This window comes from Dromaius novaehollandiae, chromosome 7, assembly GCF_036370855.1.
Source record: "Dromaius novaehollandiae isolate bDroNov1 chromosome 7, bDroNov1.hap1, whole genome shotgun sequence".
Lineage (NCBI taxonomy): Eukaryota > Metazoa > Chordata > Aves > Casuariiformes > Dromaiidae > Dromaius > Dromaius novaehollandiae.
The window spans coordinates 47,103,414-47,125,403 of NC_088104.1; the positions used below are offsets into that span (position 1 = coordinate 47,103,414).

General features: G+C 43.0%; 1 protein-coding gene across 8 annotated transcripts in view; it reads right to left on the reverse strand.

Moving 5' to 3' along the window:
* HDAC4 (histone deacetylase 4) overlaps positions 1–21,990 on the reverse strand; it is a 275,382-nt gene that overhangs the window by 111,023 nt on the left and 142,369 nt on the right. For all 8 annotated transcript variants that reach the window (XM_064515482.1, XM_064515489.1, XM_064515488.1 and 5 more), the window contains one exon: positions 11,634–11,878. In XM_064515482.1, coding sequence (XP_064371552.1) covers positions 11,634–11,878 — 245 coding nt within the window. The remainder of the gene's footprint in view (positions 1–11,633; positions 11,879–21,990) is intronic.

Below are 21,990 nucleotides of genomic sequence, written 5' to 3' on the forward strand. Positions count from 1 at the left end.
AGTTAGGAATTTAAAAGTATCTCTTGAACTTCACTCCACAGCATACCAAAGGATGCTTAGGTGGCTCTGATAAGGATTATTAATTACTGAGCTGAGATCTTGTTCACATACCACAGAACACATTAGAAGATGCTGCTACAGATCTCTCTCGCTGGCAAATGTATCAATGCCAGTTCTGCAATGCTTGCATGTTAATTGCCCATAGTTGAAGTGGTATGTTTTTCTTAACTGTAATGAAATTTAAATGCTTGTGGAATACAAAGTAATACGCCAAGGGAAATCCCTTGCACTCAGACTAATTCCAATATCAATTTGAGGAGTATGCTGTCTGACAAATATGCATTCTGTATTAGTGAACGTAGCAAGGAACATTTGAACAAGGTGCTCCTGCCAAAATAAATATTTGTAAATATTTGTAACTATAGGGATTCCTGCATATGTTTAATGTCACTGCTTCCACTATTTATGAAAACTGCACAAATGTTCAACTGTACCTGTAGTTCATGCTTCTGGGGCTCCTTTAGCATATGTTAATAGTAATAAATGTAGCAAGGAGAGTGTAGTGCATTTAAGGTATTTATCAATTTTCAGCTAACCATAAGGACTCAGCAGTGCAGCAGATTTTGCCAGTCTCATTCCTCAATTCTCTTCAGTTAAGTTCTCAAGCATGTCTGTCGAGAACACGAAGGGAACCAACCAGTACCTTTTCAGTAAGCACGCTTGAAACTTCCACTGCATGAAGAAACTCTGCTTTGAGCAAAGTGGAACTAAAGGAGTTCCCTTCAGCCAGTGCAACAAAAACGTAAAAGCAGTGCTCTGCAATATTCCGTGTGTATCCACCCAAAAGAAACCCAGTGCCCTCCTGGAAAGCGAGTGCTACTGATAGCAAAGATTCCATTTTCTAAAAAGAACGAGGATGTATTTCGGTAAGACATGTTATTAAGACTTGCATAACCCCTCCGAGATTTGCTAGATGAATACCAAGGACACGGATCCTTCCTGCATCCCAGTATCTTGCAAATACTACCTCTGTCTTTCCCCAAAAGCTAGATACGGTTCTTTCTGCCCACGTGCCTCAGGTTTTTCCTTCCCCTACAACAGCCATCTTAATCATGCTTCTGTCATTTAGTTCACACAACGTGGTAAAACTGATTAAAATCTGCAAAGCATGAGTGGTTTTAAAGGCTAACAGACTATAACTCCTAGACCTTTAAAATTTATATTTTGAATACTTCACTGCAATTACTGGAGGACAGTGTAAAACTATCTGTATCCAGGCAGCTCACCCTTATCCATGTGGCTGAAGCCTATCACACATACAAATATTTTAGTGCAAGGCTCGGTGAAAAACAGTTGGCATACCTCTTGCCAATGAAAGTTTGTTGTGATCCAAAGCACCTTAAGTTTTGCCTCCACCTCCTAACTTGGACATACATCTGTGGCAGAGATCACCTACTGAAGGAGCTACAGCCCAACTGAATGCGGTGGGATGTGACCTGGAGCATCTCTGCAGCTCTTCACATTTGTAGGCAACTGCTAATTCCACACAGCACGAGGTAGCACAGAGTAAGAAGAAACAAGTAGCTAGGGTAAGAAGAGAGGTTTTCATCTCAAACCAAGGCCACAACTGGCATGCTCCGATCCGACATAAAAAAGATTGCAGCCTGAGGACTTCTTCCTGGAAAGCTCAAGGACTCTGTACGACTAGCTCACCTGCTCTCACAACTATCTGCTGCTTCCTTACAACCCTTGAAGCAGCTGGTTCCTGATGGGGGTGACAGCTTCAAAGAAGTTGTAAGGACGTGCAAGCAAAATACTAGCGTCAAAACCTGACAATGCCGTACAAGACAAAAAAAAAATTCTCAGCACCCCCAAAACTTGCAATCTTAAGGGCTGAGTTAAGGCATGTCCTAGTAAATGCTTATGAAAGATTTATGCAATTGTCCTCTCATCTAGAAGACAGCCAAGCAAGGGTTTTGGTGCAAACTGTTTTTTTTGTTTTGTTTTGTTTTTTATGCAAACTGTCTGCAAGCTGTTTTGGCAAAATTCTACAGCTGTGAGGGGTTAATTCAGATATTCAAAAGCATCTGGAGCTCAGAATCTGCAAAAATAAAGGAAAGATGTAGATAATAGTCAGGAAGGAACTAACCCAAACCTAAGCACATCAAATCACCCCCCACAAAAATCACAGCATAGGCGTGGACAGAAAGGCATACATTTTCACTGAATACTTGGAGAAGCTCTATTTTATTTGGTTATTTTAGAGCAACTTCAATGCTGCTTTTCTCCGTTGGCTAGATCCCCTACTTCATGTTCTCCCCATCCTGTTTACTGGATTTTCAGACTATTGCTCTGGTTTCAGGACTCTCTCTCTCTCAGCTGTGTTTTAATTCCAAGGACAAAGCCATTAGGATCGTACGGGAGATATCTTCTGGAACACCGGAGGCTAGTTAGAAGTAATTGGTTGTACTGGGAGAGGGGGAGAAAAAAAAGACTTGTGGTTTTCAGTAGGAGCCAAGGAGGATGGGTTCCTAGAAACAAAAATCTGAAAATACTGCACAGGAGAACAAATGTCTATCATCTCTTTGCTTGGACATATCACCAGCCGAACGTACATTCAGCGTGCTCCTTTCCAGCTGTCGGAGAGGCAGACAGCAGGCAGCCCCGTGCCAGAATCCCCCCCAGCCAGTCTTTCTTCACTACAGCAGGAGAAAAACAGTCTTTCTCAGCTGACAGCTACCCAGGCAAGCGACTAATCTCGCTTAGACATATCCTACTGCGAATGTCTGGGGTTCAGGTTTATGAGGCTCAAATGCCTTTGGGAAAAGGAATGACGGTTAAGTTTCCTGATCACCAGCTACACATTAACAGTTTGGCAGTTTATATAGGGACGTATCATTTTGTATCCCCATTTTTTCCCTATCCCATTACCGCTCACCTCTCCTAAAAGCCTGGCAGTTTTCGTTTCATTAATGAAGCAGCAGCTTCATCCCTCTAACCCCTATCTAACTATGGAGAAAGTATTTATATGTGCCTATATGTTATACTCCCTGACTGCAACTCCAGGCTAGTTTTTACACTTCCTTCAGAATCAGATCAGTCACGAGCCTTGCAAGAAAGCCATGAGCTGCATTTGTAGCATCTGGCATGCAGGTCTTTCTCCCGTTATCCCCCTCAAAGGTGTGTGTGGCTGGGGAAACAACTCTCTTGCATCCAACTCTGCTGTGCTTTACGCTTTCCTAGATTGAAGGTGAGGACAGATCTGTGCACCTTGTATCCAGAGTAGGAAACACAGAAGTTTGACCATGTTCCTGCAGCTACTGAGAGGAGTTTGTTTCACAAGGAGCAGCTCTTCTTCATGAAAACAAATGTTCACCTTCCCAAAGGCATCCTTATTGTTCCAAGAGGTAAGCCACCTCCGTCTGGTATCCCCAGCTCCCAACACTGATGTGCCTGTCATAGATCACAAACCCACGCAAAGTCTGACTGAACGGAGGAGATATTTAAGTAAGGATTTGGTAAAAAAGCACACTGTGCTTTTTCTTGGTGCTACACTGGGAAGCTGGTTTTTGTCTAGTCCTCTGGAGAGGAGTTCTTCCCACCTCGTTCTTCACAAAGGTGCCTTTAACAAGCATGGGAATATTGAAGGATGGAGCAAAGGGGAGACTATCCTCAGTTCAGAAGCAGACTACTGTCACGGGGCTCAAAGTGGTATGTACCTGCTCCAGTTACACCAATCCCTTTGGTTATGATGATACTGCTCACTGCAAGAAGATACCTAAAGACGAAGTCAAGACCACAGTAGGGACTCTGTAAATCAAAGAACCATACAATTGTCCGGAAAAGGGAGAAGAGGCAAAGAGGATCAAGGCTGACTATGATATGTCCGAGTAACATATCCTCCAAAGAAAGGGGGAGGTTGAAAAGCTAACCCACAAGTGAGGACAGAGTACTTGTTCCATAACTTTCTGCTTCGCTCCTCCAGTCTCCACTACAGTCAACGTGACTGCTGACATGTGGCTTTAGCAACCATTTCAGTGCACAATTTCTAGTTCAGCCACCTTTGACTGGGTTTAAGCATCAGTGGACAAGATGGTGAAGCAGACTATGAAGTAATGTTCTGTGCTGTCCTCTGAAATGAGGCAGAGTGATAGGCCAAGCATCCAACATGCCTGAAGGAATGCAACAGGCTAAAAATGAATTTTCAACATCATTTGAAGATCACACAAGCACAGCAGAGGTATCACATTTAGAGGTAACATGCCACCGAACTACATACCAACCATCTATTCACTTTTACAAACCACCACCAGTCAAACACAAAACTTAAACAGGAAGATTAATCCAACAATATTCATATTGTGTGTATAGAACTGAGGTTATTCCCAATAAAATTTACATTTAAATGCAACTTCTTTCTCCCATACACCTGCTAAATTTTGTTAAGAGACCATATACAGCAACATGAATCACAACGTTATGAGTGCTAATCTATCAGTCATAGTGCCTATATTTACTTGCCAGGCAGTGAACAGTACGATTTCTGCCACTTCCGTCAAATGGTCAGCCTTGAGAACACCTAAAATGAAAAGTCAGCCCAATTTAAATCTAATTTCAGGACAGCAAGTTGAAAAAAAAATGCATTAAGTAAAAGTCTGTTCTGGGCAAGAGGGCTTCATCCAAGAAAGTCGATGCAACTGAGTTCAGGCGGCAACAGACTTTTCATCTCCCCTATTTGACAAGTCTGAAGCCACATTTCGTTGGAAAGCTGTAACCCCCCAAATCAAGGATAAAAAGTAATGGTGCAGGGAGGCCAAGGCTAGCTGTAGCAGCAAATCCCAAGGACTCTGTTACGAGGTCTCACGGCATGAAAGCCACTAAGTCCACTGACTGCAGTTAGATCTGCGATTTCACTTTTGACAGAAATGTTTGCCTGCATCACAAAGCTGGAAAAGTTTGAGTTCGCTTGTTCGGTTCCTTCCACCCAGCAAGCAGCAGCCCATCTCAGAAGAAGCCCAAATGTTCCTTTTATCAATTTTAATGCAGGTCTATGTGGACCAGTGTGGCCAATCTCCCGGGCTGAGCAACCCAGAACAAGCCAGCTTCAGTCCAGAAACCATCAACGCTAGTTAGGAAGCTGTTCAAGCTAACATATCCTGCTGAAAGGCTCTGTGTTTAATCGAGAGACGGGGTTTACTAACACGAAGGAAGCTATATAACTTGTTGACGTTATCCACACTTGCGTGCGTAGGCATGCCCTTGGCGTTCTGGAAAAGATCTTGACTTTGAGCATGAGGAGAGTCACCCCCCTCTCCCTTCAAAGACAGCAAGCACTCTGATCTTGCAAAAGCTTTTCCCGGGGCTTACTTCTGTCAGAAGTTAAATTTTGCAGGATTTATACCTAAGTCTTTTATGCCACAGAGTCAGCTACTTGTACCAGAAAAATGAGGAGAGGTCACTGAAAAAAGAACAGGAAGCCATCTAGAAATAACAAAAGAGCATTTTACAGTGACTTCAAGTGCTAACAGGGCACAAAGTGTTCAATCCGTTTTTACCCCAAATACAGTTCTCTAAGATGAATAATCCTATCATGTCAGAGGCAGACACCCGGTATCTCCTGGATTTTTAAGTTTCTCTTGAAAATGATGGAAAATGTAAGGAATGGGTGCTGTCTCCAGGAGCAGAGGGAAGCCCTCTGCATTGCTTGGAAAGAAATAACATTTTACTGACAGCATACCAAAACCTGTCCAGAAGAAGCAAATATTAGATGGGGAGTACTCAGAGAGTTTCACCAAATGCTTCAATACAACTGGAAATGTAGGGACTAATACTCTGAAAGCACCATCAATTCAGGCTCAGAAGCTACATTAATGAAAAATACGTCATCTGAAAACTGCAGAAACTACACAAAACCATCTTCGCATTCTGAATGCTGCTATATATAAAGTCCATGTCTGAAAACATTCCACTTTTTTTTTTTTATTTATTGGCATAAAGCCATCAGGCAGCACAGTATGCTGCTAAATATAGGAAATCTCTATGTTAAACGGAAAGAAAACTGTTTCCGAATCACTGCTCGGTGAACACTGCTGCAGATCAGAGCTACCTTCTATGCACAAAGGTCCAAGTTATATGCAAACCTGTGACTTCTCTGATCATCCTGTATACATTGCACATACAGTATAATATTCCCTGTGATACTGGTCCATAGAAATACGCTTTTCTCTGATGACAGAAATAGCATCAGATGAGAAAATTCACATCTTTACATGCATCCAGGGTAAGATTTCCATTCCATGAGGAACTTTGAATATCACTACAAGGACAATACTTTTTTGATACCTGCTGTCATGTGCTAATGCTCGTATGCATCATCTTCCTAAAAGAAATTTTGGGCTTCAGCTACAAGACAGTCAGAGCTCCTAAGAGCCCTACTCTGAGTTTGGGCAATGCACAGAAAGAAGAGATTAACTGCATTACCCACCAAGTTGTCTGCTTCTCTGCTGAGCTCGCACTGCCTGTGGTAGCTCTTTTTAAAGCGTGTCTCCTACCCCTCTTCAATCATTTCACTCGGGCCCTTGACCAGCAGGCAAGTGGAAAACCTTTTTGTAACTTCCAGCTGATCTTGGACAAGAATCAGTGAAGGAAAGGAAAAGAATTCGATATGGATTCCTTCGCAGTCAAAGGTCGAGCAAAGCTCAGGCTGGAATCTGCAAAGAAGCTTTCCACCATCTCAGGGGCAACCCGCCCGGGGGCCGAGCTCCCTCTTCCCTCCTTGCCTGCGTTGAGGGAGGTAGATCTGAGGGCTATAAATATTGTCACACATCTAGCAAAGCATGCCTCAGTGAAAAAATCCATTTCCCTGAAGGTGAGTGTCTCCGTTGAAGACAAGCTTTTGCCTCTCTCTCCAGCCAGTCCACAGCAGCCTCTGGAGCCCTCTACAACAGTGTTGACTGCCTTTCTCGAACTGTTTTCAGATGTCAAGCTGCAGCAATTTGCAAAGCTTCACTGTAGTTGTGAAAGACAGTTTTCTGTATTTCCATATGGCGTGAAGTCTTCCTAAGGCTTAGCTTATTTTCTCTAAATATGTCAAAGTTTTCTCATTACTCTTCGGCATGCAATGATCCTTCTCCCTCAGCGAGCAGAGCTCTAACTGCATCCATTATACTTTCCTTCCACAAATATTATTTCACTCTGAGCTTGGTTCTCCAGCCTGCACAGTCTTTGGGAATTTGCTGCCTTTGCCTGGAGACCATTTCTTCCAAAAGAGAGATGCAAGAAGGTTCAACAAATAGGGGCAGCTGTTGATTTTCTCTTAAAGCAAGGACCAACTGGGGGAAAGGTCTGGAAAAGGGACCATCTATGCAGCCAGGTGGACTGGGCCAACCCTATCTTCTCCTTCTTCACTAGATCAGATAATTAAAATTCTGCTGCCGAGATAAAACCAAGTTCTGGAAAATACAAAAGCTTCAGGTTTCAACAGAAAAAAAATTATCTACTTGAAAAATAGAAAAACATGCCCAGCACTTTTAAAGCCAAATTTAATTTACTCAGGAAGAATTTAGGATGTTTCCTATAGTATTTTTTTGTTCAGGGGAAAGGACATTTCGCCCCTCTTCATTCATACTACAGCCCTTATACTTTGTATTCAGACTATTCACTGCTTTCCCACTTCAGAAGGAACAGTTTCTGTGTTCAAGTCAAAAACATATTAATAAAGAAAAATAAAAATATAAAACATGATTACTGTTGTATGAGGCATTTACTTTTTTAAAAAAAGTAACCTCTTCAATAATCTTCACAGCACTGGCTGCTGTAATTTAGTAATGGTTGTATGTATGTCTGTACAAAATACTGATTTCTCCCCACCCCTCTGGATGCATGAGTTGCTTAAGAAATGCATTAACATATATTTTTATCATCAGCTATACCTGTATACTCTTGTGCGATACTTTTAGCAGCAGATGCCTAGCCATTGAATTCCTTTTGACAAAACTCCTCACCGTCTATAAGCAGAAGAGCGCAAAGCTATTTAAATCTCACATCTTGTCAAAACCGGGATCCAATGCAGTATTTGCTCTGTATATGTAACTGTAGCCAGATGCTGTATCCAAAATACACTTACAATCTAGGAATTGTAATCCTCGGGGCGGGGGGGGGGGGATTTTAGAAACAGCCTAAAGAAAGGGTAAAGCAGGGAAATTACTGCTTAAGTACATAAACAGATGAACAAATAAAGGTTTCGTAACTGTTGATTAAAATGCTGGATACTAGACTATAACGAAAAAGAGTCAAATTAATTGATTCTAGATAGTTATACCCAAATACGTGAAACATAGTAAGATGCAGAAATTCTCCCCCCCCAAATAGTTTACAAAGCAATCTTGTAATATAATTACAATATAATATATTGTATGTATAATATAAATTATACAAATTGCATAATTTATATATTATACAATAACATATAAATAGCATAACTGAGGCCCTGATCACTTCAGGGGAACCAGTATCAAAGAGAACTGCCATTTTGTCTGACATCAGGCTAAGTTAAGAGCTTTGACACTCACCTTTTAAATTTTCCTGTGTTTTGTTGTATTTTGAGGTTGTTTCGGAACTGACCCTTCCCCTGAAGAAGTTCAAGCCTAAACCAAAAGTGCTGCAGCAGTAAGGCAGGCAGAAAGGTCACTCCGGCCTTAGTGCACCCTGTCATTATGTATAACGTTAATCAAGGTTTAGTCCAGGCAGGGCTAAATTCCCAAGACATTTCTTATCCAAAGGGAAACCTCCTCTCTACTGAACAGGAAACTTGGAAATGCAAGTTTGTAAAAAGGAAGCAATGGCACTGGCATTACAATACCGTAAAGCTGAGTATTGAAGCAATACTTTCAGTTGAAGAACCTTAGTACCACGTTGCTTGGCCTCAACTATTTCTGCATATTGAACAATTTACTTTGGAGACAAGAGACTAACGACATTCTTAATCCCTTCAGCGGCACCATAAGCCAGCCATCAGATAAAGCTCATTTATTCTCAGCTCCCAAAGGGGAAGTCAAGAAGTTGATAATGTCTTTCACATTTTTAATATAAAGATGTACCGTTTGAACAAACAGAAAAGATCATAAACTGCATCCCTGTCTTGTGTTGTCATGAAAGACATAATGGTTCAGAATGATTCCAGCATACTCTGACTGCTATGCAGTGATTCATTAAATCTGCAGTCTTCGTATTTACTAGCTATTACTTCTTTTTGACATTTCCTGGGATTGGTTTGCAGCTTACTTTAAAAACAAAGCTCAAAAAAAAACAAAAAAAGGAAAAATAATTGCCTTTATCTTACTTTTTTTTCCTCCTCCCGAAACATTGCTCACCTTCATTAACTTGCATGTGCCACACACTATCTTTCTCCAGCATAATCTTGCCGTTCTCCTGAACAGGAATGCATCCATCTCCCGCACCTCTTAGCAGCTGTCTACATATGACCCAAAACAGAGATCCCCAGCATCTCTGCTTAGACCTTTCACAGGACATGCAAATTTGCGGGCCGTGCACTCACAGCCTACAATACTAAAAGTAAAGATGAGGACAGAAGCAGTGCATCTTCGTTCATATTTGTTCAGGGCTATATCTACACCAAATTTTAACTTTCAATCCCCCTAGTGCTTCACTTTCATGGGAGGTTAGGTTCTTATTTATTCGCTTTACTACTCTCTTTCCCCTCCTCCTTGTTTTTCATGAGTCATAAGGCAGCTGAATAGCTCAAAGTTTGCAGTCCAAATATGAGGTTTTACATGTAAAAGTTCTCTGGACAAAACAGTAGCTTCCTTGGACTTACAGTCATTGCAATTAATGCAGTTGCCAGTTTCTGAAAGTCAGGTAATCAAAGAACTGCATAATCTAACAGTCATCTAAATGCGGGTTGACTTACAAATGCTAACGCAAAAAGTATGTTTTCACAAAAAAAAAGTGCGCAATGATTACACATTGGTATAGTTTTGATTTTATTTTATTTCAACTACTGTTTGCAAAATATCATGGCCTCTATTTCAATAACGTGCCATTTTGTCTCACCCAATGTTTCTTTAAAAACAGCACACTTATTTTTGGAGAGCACCTTGCAGGTCATCCTCTTGCGCACAGGATAACATTATTCCTATTTTAAGCTTTTCATCTAGCCAATTTTCCATAGCAGTAGAAGAACTTCATTACCTAATGGTCTAGATGCACTGGGCTAACTGGCTTTTCAAAATCAGATCTCAAATTTCTTCTCTGTAATGCAGACTTTTACCAGAATCAGTCACAGCTTTAACATAAATACGAGTAACAACGCTCCTATCATCAGTACTTTGAACTTGCCCGTTAAATAGGAATGATTCTTGCATATTTTTAATGGACAAATATTTAAAGACATTTGCAATTACAAGTTACTAATGGAAATATTTATTTGTTGAAGATATTTACCATTTTTAATTCTTGCATGTATTTTGGGGAACCACAAATGCTATAACCGCTTTTGGGCTATGCATCTGTGAATGCATATGCATATACATATATATTTATACACACAGACACACGTGAATGCATATATATATGTATACACACACACACATATATATGCATGCATGTATGTGCATGTACATACATATATGCTTACATTTATACAAGTACCTTTGTCCTAAAGAGAGCGCATTAGAGCACCCATTACGGACACAGGCGTTTGCTGTTTATCAGTCTTCAAATGGTTAGTATCTATGTTTGAAAAGGCTGTAAATAATACAGCATTAACTTTTAATCCTATCTCCCTCACTCTGACATACATTTCATACTAAAATGAAAGTGCTGTAAGGTTGAATTGAGGTTGCTTTTTAATATTACATTAACACTCTTTACCATGCGCAGCGCTAATCCCCCTTTGACAAAGGGAGCGTATTAGCAATTCGGAAAGCTGACGTTACCATAGCAATAGTCTATCACTGTGAAATATTTATATAATGTCTAACGTTTTCACTATGCAACAGCCATCTTCTAAACTGCACTTCCTGCTGCTCCCCGGCGCTGTGTCATCTCCCAGCCTGTGTGACAGAGCAGTGCAAAGCAACCGGCCGCCGGCCAACTTGCACCCCGTCACGCTGAACTGCGCGCAAAGCTACCCACGCCCTCTGCTCCCACTCTTGACATGCGTTTTTCCTGCAGAAGACACTAACGTCCACGTTTTACATCTTGGGGAGCTGGCACGTGTACAATGAGCAATTTATATGCCATTCAAGTGCGTGGTATTAGTAACAGGTAGCCTAACAGCTCTCCCGCTGGATTAAAGTCTGCTGAAATGAGGCTACACAACTTTCCCAAATCCAGACCTAGGTCTTGCAAGCCAACTGTTGGCAGGGGGGCAGCACTTCTGAATACATGTAGGCATGTGGATAAGGTTTAAAATAGCACACCTCCCCTCCTCCATCCCATCCCCCTCTTTAAAACTTGGTCCTTGACTCCCTTTCCTAAAGACAGTCCTCTAACCAGAGATTACCCGGTCCATCATATTTCCACTGCCAAAACAAACGAGTTTATTTGCCTGCCTCCTCCTGGTGACGTGATGCCTTTGCATGCCACCCAAAGCAGGGTTGCCCATCACTTACTTTGATGTGCTCGTGCAGCTGGGCCTCATGCTGCCGGGAGAGCTGCTCGTGTTGCCTCTGAAACTCGGCTATGAGAATTTGCCTCTGGATCTGCTGCTTCTGCTTGAGCGCCAGAAGCTCCTGCTGGAGCTGCTGTTCTCGGAGCGTCGGTTCCGTCACGGGCATGGAAAACTGGTGGTCCAAGCGGAGATCCATCGGGACTGAAGTTGGCGCAACTTGCAAGGGCAGTGCCGTGGTCACATCAACTGCAACATCAAAAGACAACAGGAGAGAGATTCAGAATAGACATCGCCATCCCATTCTTCCAGCATCACTTGAAATAAGAAGGATAAAGGTTAGTCTAAGATGTCACAGAAAGGATCATTCTTGGTACAGCTGATCAACTGATGGCCTCCCATGGTCAGGGGCATCAAGCTCTTTTTTCAAAAATTTATGCAGAAAAACACTACCTGCTGTATCTTTTATGACCATTTTGAGGAAAAGTCTGCTTTAAACAACCCTCCCTCAGAGAGGCAGCTTAGCTAAAAGCGAGCTGGTAACGAAGCACCTGGGAAACATTCCTAAGCGCTCCTGTGACAGACCAGACTTTCTGCCTGCAACAACCAAGAAGGTGGAAACACGTCTCTCGGACAGCACAAGGCACCCTGCAAAACGGACAGGGGCAGGAAGCAAGGAAAAAGTTCACAAGTGTCGAATTTGCCAAGAATTGCCTCCGTCATTCAAAATTCCAAGTGCGACAAACCAACACATCCAAGACGAAGGTACACAGCAGTAATGTGTACCAAGAAGACCCATTACTTAGCCTCACCATAAGAGATGCACGCTAAAAGAAGAAAATAAAAGAAAGGAAAAACAACACCTGAATCTTTTTTTTGTGTAGTAAAAATGAGTTTTTTGCTTACATAAAGAGCATCTCCCTGAAGACAAGGAACTTGTCACAAAAATCGTGGCGGCAGACACCTACAAAAATACCTTTGCAATAACTTGATCTCAGCTCATTTCTGCTAAAAAAAATTTATTACCACCCCGTGAATGACTAAATATTTCAAAATTTCAAGTCACGTACAATTCTGTGTTGATTCTGTGTTTGTGCTCTGTACATTTCGTACACTGAAGGCCTTGCTCTGCAGGGCAACCTTACCTTCTGGAGAACTTTGCTAGCTGGGTGCAGCCACAAAGGCTCCTCACAGCCCGTACAAGGCTGGCACCAGAGCTCGGCCCCCAGCATCCTCCTCACACCGTGCTGTCCTCCACCTTCTGCGGACCAAAGCCAATTCAGAGCAACGCTGCAAAGCCTCGCGGGGGGGCACTTGCCGACAGCAAGTAATAGGCTAGAAACGGAGCTGCAGACACGCTGACGGCAGACCTACATAATCGCTGACCTCTGACGTGCTACTGCCTTTCTCCATGCTCCCGTAGCCCCTCTGGGGCTAACACCCCCCAGCACGGGAAGCCCTGCCTGGCTGTGAGTGGCACCAGCATACAAAACCGTTGGGACGAAGCATCCCTTACCTGCCATTATCGCAATCTGAGAAAGATTTCAGGACACCTGTCCCGAACAGAACAATTTAAGACAACAGCCCAGATGGCCAGCTCCCCAAAACTTTTTCTTTTTCAAATGAAAAAACACTATTTATAGGAAGACGGAGCATCCCCCCACTTTGTATATAAACATGGGATAGAAGAACACAATTTATAGGTAAGTTAAAATCCATCGTCCAATAAGTAAGAGGGAAAACACAGGGTGTAGTGCTGTAATACTGCATTTCATTTAGCTCCTTTCAGCACACGGCGTGCTGAAATGCTTTCAGAGGATAATTCAAATTTCCTCTTAGCCACATGAATAATACGGTGCAGTAAGTGTTGCAGCTGTTTTAGAGAAGGGACACAGCAAAACGTGTCACCAACAGACAGGTAAAACAAAAAAAGCCTGCGATCAGCCAAGGCGCGCAGACACTGGAGTAACACTCGCAGCCAAACTTTGCACTCTGCGGGAGACACCATTGTTGCTGCAAACGCACCCCGAAACAGGAAACCCGCTGCTGCAGGACCAGCTTTGCCGAGATCAACAACAGGAGAGAGACCCTTTCAAAAGAAAAATAAAGAAAAGGGCTTGGAGTCCAGCTCAGATCCAGTTCAGCTAGCTCAAGTTCAGAGGAAAAGGAAAAATCATTAGGAACTGCAAAAGGTTAAGAAAAAGTTTTGCTAAGACGGACTGCCGGCTTTGAGTACCCTGCAGAGTATTTCAAGAGGAACTTTCGTTTTATACAAAATTAAACTCATACTGCAGCTCCAGGCTGATCATTCAGCCTTGGCTGTTATTTTAGCATCCTCCTCGTGGAAAGGAGATACAGGTACAGAACAAGTTGCCTCCTCTTTAAACTACTACCCTCTTATAGGTCCCTTCATACAAGTCCTTTTAATATCACCCTCCTGTACCATGCCCAGGGGGGTGCTAAAGTGACACATTGCAAATGTCCCTTTATAACATCACAAAACAGCATCAGGCCATTAATGTCACCAAGTGCCTTCTGTCATTAAGGGGGGGTGCTTTAACGGGGTTTCCCCTCCACGCTATTTTTTTCCCCACTCCCGGCGCTAACACTCAGCCCGTGCGGAGGAGGAGCCGGCTCTTCTGGGATGGAAACATTTTCTGCAAAAGGTCAAATTTCTGGAAGAGCTGCTATTTTTCAACCCACAAGTTATTGCCTCCGCTTTCCTATTGTTTTCCTTCCCGTGTCCTTTTCCTGCACTCTTTTCTCTCCCCCGCTTGCTCTTCTCGGAGCGCGGGATGAAAGGCTGGGATTCTTCTGCAGAACAGCAACTGCTAAGGCATGGCAGGTCTCTGAAGTGTAGCCAGGGATTTTGTCAAGAACAAAATGTTCATGCACATACATATGAGCACATGCATACACATATTTTATATATATGAACATATACATATGTATGTGCATGCACACGCACACATATATACATAAAAATGCATTCAAACCCAATGAGTTCTTAAGCCTTTCTCCATAACGGCGGATGCTTTCGCACTCGGCTGGTACTGTGGTCAATCCTCTTCCCATTCCTGCCCACAAATCACCCCTACGGCAACCACTGCAACTGCTTGCAAGGCAAAATGCTCCATCCACTTGCCCTATCCATGAGTGGGATCCGACAGCTAGAAACCAGCATCGTTTCATGGACTATCGGTTCAGAAACTTCTCATCTAATTGAGGGCGTAAAGGCAGCTACATATGTGATGCTTTAAATTAGATTCAGGGCCTGCAAGCGTTTTCACATTTTAAGTCCTTCTAAAGGTAACCAAAGAAAATTTGGGATTCCTTCAGTACCGCATACAAGACAAGAGGTTGCAATCCGACAATGGCAGATGTCTGGAGTATTGTGGGAAATGGGCTGTATCCTGGAACAGGAGTATAGCTACATGTTTCCATGCTAGCAAAAACCCTGTTAATATATTAGTTGGCTCTACAGGTTGAGGCCGGGGGGGGGGAATCCTAATGCAAATTAACAGGTATCTGCACAAAAAAAAAAGTCTTCAAAAATATCACGCACTTTGGCTATCAAAAATCCAAATTAACCGTTTTCATCTAAACATGAAGGACTAGATATTCATAAGACAGTCTATTCCAAGCATTATACCCCACAAATTATTTATGGAATTACTATATGCTATGAAAGCTTCACAACAACTATTCCCAAAGTAGCAGCAATTTGATCTTGCGGTAAATCTACAGGAACTCCATCAGCTTCGGCAGAGCTTCTCCAGCTGGAATTGGCAAGAATTAGATCCACGTTAAATAGAAGCCTGCACAGATTGATACTAATTCAGCTTAGCTTCACTCCACCTCATTACACTGAAGCCAAGCCGGAATGATGCCCCAACTCCGCCATTCCCCCAGGAAAATCTGAGGAGGATTTAATGCAAATTTAGTGCTTGGAACAGGTAATTCCAGAGGATCAAAACTCAAATGAGTGCACAAAACAAGCAGTGGAGGGGACTTTGTGAAGCACAAGCTTTTTAAACACGTTTCCTATTTGCACGCCCAGCTGCAGATTTCTGACGTCAGCAATGACGTCGCCACTCTTTTATAAACAGGGAATAAAGGGCAGTTCTAATACAAAGGTAGCAGTTGTTCGCTCAGGCTTGCCAGTTCTCCAAGGAAATGCGTTCGTCTTAAGTGCAGACTGCTTCTTTTGCCAATGCTATTTAGGCTAAATGCAGTTTCTTTGAAACCCGCATGCATTCTCCTACACACACCTTTTATGAGCTAAAACACTCCCGTTTTACCCCGTAACAGCAGCCTTCACTTGCAGCATGTGCAAAAAGCCAGCCAGGCAATATTCCTGCAAAACCCTGCGGTCCCTGCCGCCAGCGGTAGGGGGTAAAGTAACCGATCCCCCGCCCCGGGAAAGGACTGGCGCTCCGGCATGGAGCGCCAGCTGCAGCGATGAGCGCCACAATTCCCATTCATCGGATTCATGGAGGGCTGCGTCATCCCTGCCTTCCTCCTATTTCGGTCTCAAAAAAAAAAAAAAAAAAAGAAAGAAAGAAAAGCCGTTTGCAAAGCCCCAAGCTCCCCACAGCAGCGGCGAGTGACCCCCCGAGCCCTCCCGCCAACAATGAAACCTTCTCTGCTTGCTGAACACATCATCAGAATCTAAAAAAATTAAAAAAAAGCCTGTGTTCTTAGGAATATTTTATGGTAGACTAGAAAATTGCTTTTATAGGTTCTGCCTTGGGAACGTATTAATACAATCGCATCCGTGACGTGAGCAAAAGCACAAAGACTATATTCAGAGTTTTAATGAGAAATGCCAAACCCATGAATTAGAAGACAAGATCTCAATTATGAATAATAAACTATCTCGTGTTCTCCCAGTCTTTTGCTTCATTGTAGGAACACATGAAAAAAAACAGGATTTTTTTTTTTTTTTAACTTGGCATGTAGGGATTTTTTTCACGGTCAAGTTACCCCTACTTGAATACCAACTTAAAACCACTCTGATGTTTTTCCCTTTCAAAACAAATAAAACACAGATACGCATTAAAGACTGGGGTGTATGTTAACTAAAACCTAAAGCATTCTAGTCCTTATTGACTGCAGGCACAGAGTGGCCTCCTGGTTGAAATTGCAACCTTGCCGTATCATAGCTTGTCCGTAATATCACTAAATGGAATTTATCTGCTGGTTAAACACAACCGCCACAATAAACTGATAACACAAAAAGAAGGCTGTATTTCCTACAGAGATGTTTTAGGTAAGATCATTTCATGTTACATTTACAGAGAGCTACATGATCAGATAGTGGCACGCTGATCCTCCTCAATGTCCCAAACTGGAAAATACCTTCTTTACAAGTATTAAGCATTTTGAAAGGGATTAGAGAAGGGTGGTATTATTTACCTACGTGCACATGTTATTTAAATAAAAAAGACAATAATTACTCTTACCCTTTTCTGATGCATCATTTTCATGTAAGTCCTTAAAGAACTACAATACAGAAGTATTTAGTCCTTAAAGGACTAAAATGTAGAAGTATTTAGTCCTGAAAAGACAGAGTGAAATGTATGTTTAAACAAAATTTCAGCACGAGATGGACACAGGATATTTGAAGCAGAGACTTAAACTCAAATCTCCTTCCAGTACAACTTTCGCTTAAGTTGTACCTTAAAAATATTTTATAAAATTGAAAGCTGTTGCCAGAAAGACACTTCACTTGGCAATTCCCTTCCGCTTTAAAGGCGAAAGGCTGTCCACCTCCCCGCAGCTACTTGAAAGCAGCGGGGGTGGGTTTCTGCTCAAGGCTGGAGGAAGAAAAGAAGAAACCCCCAACCACAATGTGGTGTAAAGGACGCCTGTACCACTGCGTGCCTGCGTCAGAGCAAGCTGAGGAGCCAGAGCACCCCAAAACCCAAGAAAAGAGCATTTCAGCTCATATAGTAACTCCATAGTGCCCAAATCGCTACGCGTGGGGCAGGGGAACGCCGCTCTGGATCGCTGCATCTGCACTCGCAAGTGCAGCGCCTGCCAGAAACCCTTGACTCAGCTTCTCCCCCCTCCATCTCCCATCCTCTCCGGACGCCGGCTTTCTTTCCAACTAATGAGTTTGCTTCCTAATTGCTGGCACGCTAGTGTTGCCCTCCAGACAGATTCTGCCAGTAGCAGAGCGGCAGCCTTTCAGTGGAAAAAAAAAAAAAAAATCCCAAAATCGAGAAAGCAGGCTGAGCATCTGCAGCATTTCAGTTACTGCCATGGGAGACAAAAAAAAAAAAAAAAAAAAAAAAACAAACCCCATCTCGCTCGGCTGAAACATCAAGATCCGCGCACAGTGTGATTCACCGAATAAACAACGACGGCTGTTTCGGACGCAGCTGAACAAGCAAACGTGCCTACGGACCTCCCCGTAGCGCTATTTTCAGCTGTTTTCATTGCCGGGCAGCAACGAATAGGGTGCAGGTCAAGGTGTTTTCTGCCACCTCTTTTATTTCCTGGAGGCTGACCCGCTTCACTTGAGATTTCCTAGTTTGCAAAGCCTCCAAATGCAGCTCACTGCTGACCAAAATGAGTGCTCCATGTCGGAAATACGACCCTTAACACACGAGCACGCTGCACAGCAGGGCTCCTGCAAAGCCACGCAATGCCATTTCTAGAACCACTGCATTAATTTGCTCCAAATCCTCTCAAAAACGAGGCAAGAAGGAGCCGCTCACTTAAAGCATACCACAGCGGAGGGAAGATTTGCAGTGGCTTCTTCTGGAGGGAGACTTGCATTATTTGACTAATGTGATGTTATTTTTAAGGGAGCAATAGGCTCTCTAAGTTCCCCTTACTTGGAAATTGGCCGGTTTGCCCTGTGCCGTGCTTGGCAGCAGCGAGGGGATCGGTGCCCATCAAACCCCCCCCCCCCCCTCCGCCCCGCATGCTGGGGCTCTTTGAGGGAGTTCATTGTGCATGCAAGGCACTCCTTCCACTGTCTGCACTTCGGCAAATGTCAAAACTCACTGAAACACTAAGAGACAGTGAGATCAGAGCTATTAATAGAAACAAGCTACTGCAGTATCTGACTGCAGTGCCAAGATAAAAGAAATGCAGTTTGGGGTAAACTGTAACGAAGCAGCAGAAAACATGGAACAGGACTCTTAGAAAGACTGCAAGGTTTTTATCTACAACATGCCGTTTCCAACAGAGTGGCCCAAATAGCAACAGGGTTTCCCAAGATTTGGGAATATCTGAGGGGAAAAAATAAATCCCTTTGCCTTATATATCCAGACTACTCTCTTAGACATCACTTTACAGTGCTGTACTATAGGAGCCCCCGAAACACCTCCAGGAGCCCATGCAAGAAAAGGGAGCAAGCAGGAGCTGGGGGGTGGCTATAGCTGGTGCAGAGAGCCCCCGGCAGCCCGAGGCGCTGCCTTCTGCCGCAGCACGCCCGGCGCCTTGCACAGGCGCTACGGACGGCGGGCAGATGTTACGGCCCTGCCAGCCCTCCGTCCCGAGCAGCCCGTTCAGCGCGGCACAGTCGCCATCACTCCTGCAGAGCAGCGCCGGCGAGTGCAAACGCAGCCCCGCGCCTGTCTCGGAAGGCAAGCTGCTCGTAAACAGCAGCTGAGATCTCCTACACCCAGCGCACATGCTGCAATTCAGCGAGGGCTGGAATAATTCTAGGATAGGAGAATATTTCACGCGGCATGAATGGGAACCCAAATTAATCATCCTATCACCCGCTGAAATGTAGCAAGCGAGGCACCGCGCTGTAGGCAACAGATGGGATTGTGAATGTCACTCACTCATTCACTGCAGAGAAATTTGTCGCTTCTCTGATTACTAATAAGACCTGAAGACATAATAAGGGTAGAGTGCTTTGCAAGCTCTTTAACCAACTTTTTCGATCATGACACATCCACTGAAAAGATACCTTATTATCATTTATTAGACAGCTCTGTAGGAGATCTACACGCAAGTTTTACTCGTCACAGTAAGGAAAATAAAACGTGAAGATGAGAACATTTATCCTGCTCTCTCCAGCTCAGGCTTAAAACATTAAAAATGCCTCCTTTGATGATACTCAGGAAAAAAAAGTCACCCAGTTACATCAATAATAGACAGGAAGAACATTTCTTAAAAAAAAAATTGTATGTTTTCTTGCTTTTTCATACATCTCCTCATGAACTAGAAATACACAGTGTAAACGTCAACGTTAATCAACCTAATTCTGTCTAAAAGCAGGATTATTAAAATTCCCTCCTGTGATCCAAATACAGCCTCAGAGCAGCGTATCACAGTCTGGAAAAGTACAACTGTCTTGGTTAACTATCTGTACCTTACAGGCCAGCTGTATATTTGACGGCCCAGTCTAAAGTGTTGCACAGGAATCCAACATTCTTGAACAGAGCATGAAGTATCCTGATCTCCAGATCACCTTCAGTCAGTATTATGTCCTCCCGCAGCAAGAAAACAGAAGATACCACAAATAAAACAGGGTACTGCAGAACAAGCACAGTAATAAGTAAGTCCTTAACAAGAATCTGGAGAGTTCACATCACAGTGTCTGAGACGAGGCCAAGACTAAAAACCTTGATTACACAGATGTCTTCAACAGATGAGTCTATGCAGGATAAAGATGCTCCGAAGGGAGATACTGAAGTTGCACTGCTTCCTTTTCAGTCATTATCCTGCTCCTTCTCATTGTTATTTTAATCAATGACATATTTGAAAAATGAGTATCTTGGATGATGCCAAGCCTTTTACCAAAATTAAAGATAATGGAATCTAAAGAGTAAGTTTGGAATATTTCTCACTTTAGACTTCATACAATTGTGGCAAGCCTTTCCTTGCACACCTTCCTGGTGCTTTCCTTGCATGCTGGGGGCTAGTCACCTGAAACCCACCTGAGATTCCATGGGAAAATGTGCCCAAGTCAAAAACAAAACAAAACACCTTCCTTTAAAAACCCTTCTGGGAACATAGTTTTGCCTACCTCCTCATTTCAAGCATTATCCAACAACTGAGCTTCTTTGATTCATCTGTCTAGTTGTTGGTACAAGAAAATCCCCACCTTACTAGATACCCAAGACAAAAAGGAAGGTTAAAGGAAGATCTGATATACTTCTGAAGAAACAAACCCACACAGATTTCTCATATGCTTCTGTCTAATCTCATCCTGAACTTCCTTCAAGGGAAAAATGATATTTTAGAAAACAGAATTAAAAGCAGAGAAGATGGAGCAGGAGCCTGGAAAAGAACCAAAGTCTAATGTAGGAAAGAAGAATATTTATGAAAGAATATGTACGAAAGAAACTCCCCACGAGGAAAAATTCCAGCCAACTAGATGCACATGGCTGAGCTGGAGAGACACACAGGAAAGCTGGGATTACATACATGCCTAGACCGTCTAATGGGGTCTCTCTAGAGACTGCATAGAGCTGACCTCTACATCACTAAAAAAAAAGAAATTGCAAATGAACCAGCTATGAAGCAGGAGCGCTCGAATGCCAGGAGGCAAACAGTGGACATTCATAAGGGAAATGACTTTCAGGAGGACAGCAGACATCACATCTCCTCCTTGCTCTGATGTATCAAGGAAGGACTGTTTTTCTTACTATAAATCTTGCCCAAGCACAGTGGTGCCATTCACGCAGATGGAAGGGATCCTGGGGCTGAGTGGGCAAGATGATGTGGTGAGAGCCAAAGTGAAAGTTTAGCTTGCAAATGGAGATGGTGCCAGCTGGTACAGAGCCAGGCCATTCTGAAGAGTTGTGTGATAAAGGCAGTTATTGCTACAGGGAAATGCTATCAGCTTCCTAAAGACATTCAGAGAAGCTAGGAGATCAAAGTCACCTATCTGTTGCTGAGAAGGAATGCTGGTCCACTGCCAAAACCACATGGAGAAATGCAGCCAACCACTGCTTTCCCGCGCCTGATGGATCCTATGAGTTTGAGAGGCAAGAAAAAGAATGATTATCATTAAAAGCAGAAAAAGCAGTTGCACAAATGTTGCTAAAGGCAGGTCTAGGCACCACCAAAGAAAACTGCACAGCAACACAGGAGGCAACCCAGCAGTCTCTGCATCAGCAGCTGGTCACTCCATGAGAACGAATGCTTAAACAAACACTTCTAAACATATTAATTTGTTTAGAAATTAAGCAATGGCATGTTAACTCCCTAAGATCAAAAGACAAGGTAAAACAAGATCCTTAGGAATTATCTGTCCCCTGACATATACTGTAATTTTTTTTTAAAAAGGCATATTCAAATTATTTCAAACAGCACACGAATGAATGGTTGTAACTAACAGACTGGGCAAATAATTTTTGTCACAGTTCAAGTGACTCCCAGCTGTATGA